Below are 9,833 nucleotides of genomic sequence, written 5' to 3'. Positions count from 1 at the left end.
TGGGTGGAAGCTGAAGGAGATGAAGAAGACAGAGGGCAAGGTTTGTTTGTTTTGAGATGATATTTGCTCATGTCCATATGCAGTTGAAAAGAACCCAGTGGAGAGAGAAATTGGTGGTGGGAGGACCGCACGGAGTGAATGCAGGGAAGACAGGAACGAGAGTGAAATCCAAGCTGCACAGTGAATACAACTGAGCCAGGATCCTAACTCAGATCTGTCCGACTCCAAAACCATGCTCTTTCCCAGATACCTCATTGCCTCTTTTTAGTTTTATTTGCTCACGGGCATCCAATTCCCGGGGTCCAGTGCACTGAATCCTTTACCACCACCTTCTCTAAGTACACAAGTCAACCGTCTTCCCATTTCCATCTGGGCTCTGTGTCTACGCAGGGAACTGGAGGAGAAAATAAGCAAACTGAAGAAAATGAAATCTGACCTATCTTATGCATTCTGGTTAAATCCATGAAATAGATTATATTTGACAGTGGTAAACAGACAACCTCAAAAACCCAATTTATTGCTTTAATTATATATGCTTTTCTTCCTCAATCTCCAGGGAAGAAGGTGCCTCCTTCCATTTTCAGCCACTTCTATGGAGCCATTGCTTAATTCTAAGACTGCTTTTGGTGACCACAGGCTTCTAGGCTGTCCTATCTGAACCACAGCTGAAAAAAACTTTAACATGTTACTTAGGAAAACATATGCAAGGAGGAATGTAATGGGTGTGTATACAATCAAAAGGAAGGAAATACAGATGGGATGCAGCAGTGATTCAAAGAAACACAGATTAAATGGAAGCCCCCCCACCAAAGAAATTGATGATCTCCCATTGCCAGGAAGGAAGGAATAGAGGTACTGAATTATTTGGATACTAGGCTAACTCAGAGACAGCCAAGCACCTTAGGTAGGGCAATCCCACCCTAAGACCCACTTATTTATGAATAAGAGAATGGAAGCGGGAGTGAGAGGACCTGAAGAAGGGCAGATCAGGTGACAATTCAGCAGCCCTCCAGCTGGGCTATTACTGGGCATAAGCAGGACCAGTAAGAGGGGAGCCTCTGCTGTATCTCAGTCTCCATCCCACACATGTCTGTTGAACCAGGCACTGAATGCACAGCAAAGAACAAGACAAACTTGCCCCATGCCCTCTGAGAGCTTGCAGTCCTGTGGAGGGAGTGCACACAAGAGGCGATTACAATGCCGGATGGGCGTGCTAAATGCTGAGACAGATGTATGTGCCCCTCAGCCAGCCTGGGCTGGGGGATGGGGGGTGGTCAGGAAAAAGCGTCCATAGGAATGGTTATGTAAACTGAAATCTAAGACACGACTGGGATTCAGGCAGACTGGCAGTGGGGAAATGATAAACAACAGAAATACAAAGCATGCACACATGCATGATACCAGTTATCCAAAAGGGTCATAGTATGGGAAAGTTTGGGGCAAATCAGAGTCGTGACACCCAGGTTTTTGACTTGCACAGCGGGGTGGTGAGTGGCGCTGCCAGCTAACACAGGAAACACCAGAAGAGGACCAGGTTCGAAGGCAGGGGCTGGGTTCAGTCTCGACAGTTGAGCTTATGAAGCCTCTGAGACCTTACCAGAGCTCTCTGGTAAGCAGTTTCATATCTTTTTAAAAAAAATTTTATTGGAGTATAGTTGACCTACAATGTTGTGTTAGTTTCAGGCATACAGCAAAGTGAATCAATTATACTTATACATATATCCCCTCTTTTGAGCTTCTTTTCCCACATAGGCCATTACAGAGTATTGAGTACAGTTCCCTGTGCTATACAGTAGGTCCTTATTGGTTATCTATTTTATATATAGTAGTGTTTATATGTCCATCCCAATCTCCCAATGTATCCCTCCCCCAGCAGTTTCATATCTTAAGTGCAAGGTTATGACCTGCATTAGAATGACAAATATGGGAGTCTGCGTTAGAAGTGATCATTTAAACCATGGGCACAGGTGAGACTATTGAGTGAGAGACTGTAAAGTGAACAGAAAACAGGGCTCGGGACTGGGGTCAGAAGGACTTCTTCAAAGACCCTGGGGGAGGGAGCAGAGCCTGCTGAGAGTGGGGAGGAAAAACAGGAGAGGTTTCCTGGTGTCCCAGTGTTTAGGGAAGGAGGGAGTAATCAGCAGTAACAATGTGAGCATGAAATCAAACAGTGTGAACAAAACCCCACCCACTGGATATGCTGGAGACATGAAGGAGGCAGAAGCCAAATTGGAGTGGGTTAAGGGGAGCAAATGGAGACTGGGGATGGCAGAATGCACGTCGGTGCTTCCCAAACCCTTTCACTTTGTGGACATATAAAAAATTATACTTTTTTAAAATTTATTTTATTTATTTATTTTTGGCCGTGTTGGGTCTTCGTTGCTGCGCGAGGGCTTTCTCTAGTTGCAGCGAGCGGGGGCTACTCTTCATTGTGGTGCGTGGGCTTCTCATTGCGGTGGCTTCTCTTGTTGCGGAGCACGAGCTCTAGGCACGGGGGCTTCAGTCGCAGGCTCTAGAGCACAGGCTCAGTAGTTGTGGTGCACGGGCTTAGTTGCTCCGCAGCATGTGGGACCTTCCTGGACCAGAGCTTGAACCCATGTCCCCTGCATTGGCAGGTGGATTCTTAACCACTGCACCACCAGGAAAGCCCTAGAAAATTATATTTAAATGGAACTTTGGATAATTGAGCAAGGCTGCTCCCCGCTGGAAGTGTGGCCCCACCCAGCTGCCCTGAGGGCTGAGAAGATCAATATAACACCTGTAACCATTTGAGATACACCAGTGAGTCTTAGAACACCAACTGGGAAGCGCCGCCATATTCTACTCTTTGAAGTAGAGTGACTGTAAATGGGGCTTATGGTGAGTGTGGAGTCAAGAGAAGCGTTGCTGGCATGGTTTGGTTTGGTTTGGTTTGAAGACAAAAGAGACTTGAGCATCTTTCAGAAAGATCCAGTTGAGATGGTGTGACCGTACTCATGGGAGAGAAAAGTTCACGTAGCATTGGTGGTACAAGGCTCCTGAGAAGATGTAAGTGTAGACCCCAATTTCAGGTGGAAGGATGAGTGTACAAGATATTGTGTGCGCAGAAGTGTAATCCTCTCCACAATACTAGAAATCAAGGTCATTATTACCTTGTTAGAGATTTAAAATCTGAGATTAAGCGACCCCTCCCACCCCCCATCCTCCACTTAGTAGGCAGCAGAGCCAGAATTAGAACCCAAATCTTTGACTCCAGAACTCCTAACAATTATACTTTGCTGTATCTTGAAGCTCTTACTATGCTAGGCCTGGAGACACAACGATAAATTAGACTTGGCTCTTGGCTTTGGGGAGATCACAAACTGGAATTAGAGAAAGACAATAAAACAAATACAATATAGTGTGATGAAATAGGATAATGGAGGCATGAAAAAAAAATGGTTTAAAAGGCACAAAGATGGGCTTCCCTGGTGGCGCAGTGGTTGAGAGTCCGCCTGCCGATGCAGGAGACACGGGTTCGTGCCCCGGTCCGGGAAGATCCCACATGCCGCGGAGCGGCTGGGCCCGTGAGCCATGGCTGCTGAGCCTGCGTGTCCTGAGCCTGTGCTCCGCAAAGGGAGAGGCCACAACAGTGAGAGGCCCGCGTACCAAAAAAAAAAAAAAAAAAAAAAAAAAACCACAAAGACCATACTGAGTGTATGCCTGTCTCCTCCTAAGCTCCCAGGGGCACAGATGGACTGGGCATTGAGCAAGAGCTAAAAAATAAAGCTTGATGGATAAGTGGGTAGGTGGACAGAGAATGACCTTTCGGTATTAATAAAGATGCTCTCGTTAGGGCAATTGTCCATGTAGCCACAGGGGATTGCTGCAGACCTGACACAAACTTCCCCATTGGCCCTTCCAAGTTCTCTCCAGGTCTCTAGGAGGGAGAGGAGAAGAGGTTGATCAGATGCCTCATAGTACAGCCAGGCCCAGAGCTTCATTCCCAGTCTGGCTCCACCTTCACTGGACTCCTGGTCTTTACAGCACCTGTCCTAAATTCTAGGCTTTTGATAAATCTCCTCAGTTCTCTCTTTCGAACCTAATTCAGAGAAATAATGTCAAGTCTTTCCCTAGGCCTCCAGTCCCAGCTAGGGATGTGGCTCCAATCCCAGCAGGCTTCACGGCTGAGAACCTTTACACAATTTACTTCACCTCTTTGGGCCTTTCCAGTACGAACTAAGGTTGAGAGGAAGGCTCTGGTAGCTCAAGCCTTCCGCACTCTTTTCCTTACAACAGTAGCTAATCATCAAGCACTTCCCACTTGCCAGTCATTACGCTAAGCTTGCAATATTCAAGGCATCCACTAGCCACATGTAGCTATTTACATTTATTTTTACTTTTTAATTTAATTTTTATTTTATATTGGAGTATAGTTGATTTACTAGCTATTTAAATTAAGTAAAATTAAAAACAAAATTTCAGTCTCACTAGGCAACCACAAGTAGCTACGTGTGGCTAGTAACTACTGAACTGGACAGCCCAGAGAACGTCACCACCATCGCAGAAAGTTCTAGACAGCATTGTCTAAGTGTTTCTCAAGGTTTTATCTCCTTTAAACTTTCTAACACCCCTATGACGCAGGAGTAATTGTTTGTCCACTTTAGAACTAAGGATTCTGCGGTACAGAGAGGTTAAAAACTTCACCAAGCTCTCAGCCTATTAGTACCCAGAGCAAGGATTTAAGCTCAGGTGGGTGGTTCTGGGGCCCACCATGCTGTCTCCACACCCAGAGCTGCCCCTAACCCCTGCTATCTACCCTGCCCTTCCTTCTTACCTCCTAGGGGTGGGGCTGAATCTTCCCATTCCCCAGAAGCCATTGTCCCTTACCACTGCTCTCCTGCCAGCTCACCCTGAGGAATGAGGGGCCCTGGGCTTCAAGCCCCTTCTGGCTGAGAACCCCCCCTCTGTTACCCTCCCCACCCCCTTTTAGCCCCTTATCTCCCTTAAAGTATTAGTATTATGGGTTTTAATCCCGCCAGCCCATCCCCGCCTTGATTCAAGGTGAGCCTGGGTCTGGGAAGAACCCTAACCTGGGAGCAGCCCTACTTCCCTCGGGTGACCTTCGTCCCCAAGAAATGATGTGCAGCCATTTCAGCTCAGAGAACCAACTTCACTAACGCCTCCGAAGGTGCAAACAAATCTTACTCTGCAGGGGTACAGCAAGAAGTGGGGGGGGCTTCATGCACTCAAGTTGCCGGAACCCAGTGAAAGCGGAAGCAGGCAGGGGCCGAGGCTTCAAGGGTTCTGCCTGCAAAGCACCTCGAGTGCTTGCAAGCTAGACTGTTTGTGGTTGCCCCATCTCCTACCTTAGCTGTAGCCCACGTTACCCTCTAGACCTGCAGCTGAACAAAGTTAAAGACAACTAGAGTCAGGAGATCTGTTGGAAAGAGAACAAGAGAGGAAAATGTATAAGTGTTAACATTGAGCTGAGCCAACAAGATATTCGATTCCTACTTTACTTCCTCACTCCTTTTACCTCACTCCCAATCAACGGAGTCTCAAAAGAATTGCCTGGCAGTGCCAGATTGGTTTCCCATTTCCACTGAATCAGAGAATCTCGGGCAAGAAAACTTAGAAAATTCACCCTGTCTGTTCCTGCTTTCAGCAGTAAGCACAGCAAATTCCAGACTACAGTATATGAAACTTCTCACCCAAAGACTTCCAGGAACAACCTTACTGTCAGAAAGTGCTTCCTGGTATGTTACCCACCTCTCCATGCTTCACCTTAAACTCACATGTTCAGTCCTCAGAGGATGTGCGGGTTGGGGAGATGACCTCCTTCTCTGTTGAGAGACCAGTAGTTTCCAGTTTTTAATCTGATGCTGCTATGAACATTCTTGCACCTGTCTTTTGGTGCCCACACGTGTGCATATACGTAGGAGTGAAAACGCTCAGTCATCAGGCATCTATATGTTCAGTTTTAGTAGATTCCGCCACACAGTTCTCCAAAGTGGTTGTACCAATTTATGTTCCCTGTGGAAGTGTACGTAAGTTCTAGTTGCTTCACATCCTCACCAGCACTTGGTTGTCTATAGTTTTGGCCATTCTTATGGGGGTTGTGGTGGTATCTCACTGCAGTTTAAGTTTGCGTTTCCACAGTGATTTATGAAGTCAAGTTCCTTATCCTGTGTTTATTGGGCGCTTGGATATCTGCTTTTGTAAAGTACCTATCCAAAATATTGCCCATTTTTCTAGTGGGTGGTCCGTCTTTTTCTAACTGACTTGTAGAAATTCTTATATTCTGGGTACGAGTCCTTTGTCAGCCATATGACTGAAAATACCTTGCCACCCTGTGGCTTGCCTGTTCACTCTCCTAATGGTGTCTTTTAATGAATGGTTCTTCTCAAAATAATAACCTGACAGTCTTAAAGCCTCAGATTCAGAACCTCCAGCCCCATTCTACCCCAACCTCATCAATCCCTGATTCTCTCCTGAGCACACAGTCCTGTGAACTCTTTTCACGATTCCACCTCTCTGCCTCATTGCAGTGTCCAGACACATTTCTCCTTGCACAAGGAGGGCCACACCCTGCAGGACAGGGGCCTCCACCCAGAACTCTGCATCCCAGCAGCCGAGGGGGGAGACTCCGGGCTTTACTGGTGCGAGGCGGCCCTTGAGGGTGGCTGGGTCCAGAAACAGAGTCCCCAGCTGGAGGTCAGGGTGAGGGGAGGACGGGGAGACCCTCCCCAGGGGCCTGGGCAGTGGGGCCCCCTGGGAATGTGGGGAGGGGTCCCTAAGGGAGGAGGCTGGGGGGTCCCGCTGACCCTTCCAACTGTGTGCTGCCCCGGTTCCTGTGTCCCGTCCTCTGCTCACCTTGAGACCCACCAGCCGAGTTGTGGAGCTCCTCCCCTCCGATCCTCATTCTACCTCAATGGGGACACCCTGTGGAACCACGTGGCTCCATGGTGGAGCCGTCTCCTTCCTCTTCCCGGTGATGTCAGAGCAGGATGCTGGGAACTACACCTGCGAGGCTGAGAACAGTGTCTCCAAAGAGACAAGCAAGGCTGAGACATTCTCCGTGGATGGTAGGTCTTGTCCCCCAACTGGGCTGTGAGCCCCAGCAAGCTGGCCAGGGTCAGATCTCACTCCTCTGTGTTCCTCCCGCCAGGCTGGGTACAGAGCAGGCACTGCATGACTGCCTGAGCATGGACCCCGCTTGGAACATCTGTCCACTGAACCTGGCAGGGAAACAATGAAGTCCACAGAGAGCGAGGGGCACCGTGGAGGGAGGGCCACATGGTCTTCCATGGAATTGCCCATCCATGTGGACATCCTTTGATCCGCCCCTCATTCCCACTGGCAAGGCTCCTTCAGGCCAGGGGGTTCCCACTAATGCCAACCACTCTGCCTCTCCTGTGCCAGTCTGGGGTGCGTTTGTTAATTTCATCCTCAATGCTCACAGTCACCCCTACTCACCCCCCAGGTCCTCGGGTCTTATCTGTCCCCACTAGCAACAACTGGCTGGTTCCCTGGTTGCCTGCAAGCCTGCCTGGCATGATGGTCGTTGCTGCTGCTCTTCTAGGGTATTTCAGACCCCGGAGAAAAACCGGTCAGTAACTCTTTCTGGCTTTCTTGAATGCCGAATCCCTATGCCAGGTACAGCCCAGCCATTGGAAAGCCAGAGACTGACAGGACCAACCGCTTACTTCTGGGTATTGGGAGGAGGAGGGACTTTTCTTCACACGTCATACAAAGGGGCCCCAGGAGGGACACTTACACTTACACACTCCTGCCCACTGGGGCATGAAGAAAGGCACAAACAGGATTTCTTACAAGCCAAACGAGGTGTAGATCAACGTCCTTCACATTTGGAAGACAGTCTGTGGCTGTGAATATACTGAACAAACCCAAGACCTCCAGTTCTCTTGTTAAAGTCAGCAGAGCTCCGGTCTGCTTAGCGGAGGAGAAAGAAGACGTGAGAACTCCAGTGCACGTGCATGCTCACGCATACACACTTCTGTGCCGTGGTGTGCCCTGGGTGAGAGTCCATGGCTGTCAACTCATCAGGAAGGAAGTGTGGTGGAGAGCACTGGGGAATAGCCCGGTCCCAGCACTGCTATTTGCTAATTCAGTAACCTTGGGCCAGCTCCTTTCAAGTTTCACTAAATGTCTCCCTCTTGGGATGTTGTAAGGTCTGAGTTAGTGAGGTGACATCTGTCTCATACCTGATGTATTAGCCTGGCACTGAGTGGGTGCTCAGTACATTCTCATTCTGTTCTGAGCGCATCACCCCGGCAGGTTCCCAAACTGCCTTTGCTCCTGTTATCCATTCTGTAATTCCTCTGATCAGAGTCATAAAAAGTTTAGCTAAGGGCTTCCCTGGTGGCACAGTGGTTCAGAGTCCGCCTGCCTATGCAGGGGACACGGGTTCGTGCCCCGGTCCGGGAAGACCCCACATGCCGCGGAGCAGCTGGGCCCGTGAGCCATGCCTGCTGAGCCTGCGCGTCCGGAGCCTGTGCTCCGCAACGGGAGAGGCCACAGCAGTGAGAGGCCAAACGTTTAGCTAAAATTCAGATGAGAGAAATTCTATAGGGAGAGAATTCTATAGGGAGAAATAAGTGAAAATAATCAGATAAATGGCATTTCTAGGTCACCTATTGGTTTTGAAATCCCAGACTCTCCTCTTCTTCCTGTCATGGTCATGATAATTAAGCACGAATGTTGGCTTTCAAAGCAATCACCTTTGGTGGCTACAAGTTTATTCTAACCCTTGTTTGCCTGGGGCTATGTTGAAGGGAATGGCTCCCAGTGCCAAAGCTATCTGGTGCCAGTTTATTCCTAGGGCTTCAAATCCACCTACTTCTTCCTCCCTGGGGGCAATATTTTTATTTTCCACTTGCCAAGGGCAAAAGTAATTGTTCTCATAGACCTCCAGCTAGATTTGCTTTTTCAAGTTGGCAGCTCCCTCAGTTAAGGAATTTGTGATGAGTTCTGAGAGCTAAGCCAGACTGTTCTTTGAGGAAGACCACCCAGTCCTGCAATCCAAGTAGTCTTCCCTGACCAGCAGCCAGGATACCTGAAAGCATCTCTCCCCAGCCCTAGACCCACTACCTCACCAGGCACCCCAGTTAGGGCTTGAGCCAGGCTCCGACTTCCTCTCCCCTTTTTAATTTAGCAGCCTTTGTCCATCTAACTTCTCATCTCTCCTTTCCTTTAGTCTTGAGTCTAGATTTCATGAAGGCAGGCCAGAGTTGCTTTAAGGTATACCTGTGCGGTGGGAGAAAGATGGAGCCAGGCCCAGAGTTAGATGAGGAAGCAGCTGGAGTAGGGGACCATGAACTGAAGATCTGTGAATTCTACCATCTCTGCACCTGTCATAAAGCCAGCCTGGTCTCAATAGCATGGGTGTTTCTGCCCACTCACCTCTGGGTCAGAGAGTTAAAGGCAAAGCAACACAGTACAGCCATCTCCCTCCCAGGCCCAAACAAGATGGTGGAGGAACAGTCACTGGTGAAAGATCTTCAAGAGGAAGATGCCTTTCACAGGGAACAAAGGAGCGTCCCTCTTCATGTGGCGATTTTGCCTCCCCACCCATTCCCACTCCCCTACCCCACCCCTACTGCCAGTCTGGGAGCACCTGGGCTCCATTTTGTTAAGGAACCTGTCTCTCATGAAAATAAATTTCCTGGTGGTGGGCCTATCATCTCAGAAGCTCAGGGGCACACAACCTTCCTTAGAATGTCACTCAGAAAACCACCTTCAGGCCCAATTCCATAGCCACACAAGAAACACAGTCCAACAGCTTTTTTCTTCATGCCCAGCTTTAGAAGACCCTTAACCATTTCCAGACAGCATATCCATTCCTCAGCAAA

General features: G+C 48.8%; 1 protein-coding gene across 1 annotated transcript; it reads left to right on the top strand.

Moving 5' to 3' along the window:
- The first annotated feature begins 6,528 nt into the window (after positions 1-6,528).
- On the top strand, positions 6,529-7,578 carry FCRL6 (Fc receptor like 6). Its single transcript, XM_049710415.1, is given in 3 exon segments — positions 6,529-6,923; positions 6,925-7,046; positions 7,445-7,578. Coding segments are annotated over 3 exon segments (441 nt in total). The 5' UTR covers positions 6,529-6,738.
- Positions 7,579-9,833: the final 2,255 nt, after the last annotated feature.

The sequence above is a fragment of the Orcinus orca genome, chromosome 1, assembly GCF_937001465.1.
Source record: "Orcinus orca chromosome 1, mOrcOrc1.1, whole genome shotgun sequence".
NCBI lineage: Eukaryota > Metazoa > Chordata > Mammalia > Artiodactyla > Delphinidae > Orcinus > Orcinus orca.
The sequence above is the reverse complement of the archived record's forward strand: the minus strand, read 5'-3'. Positions and strand labels throughout refer to the sequence as shown.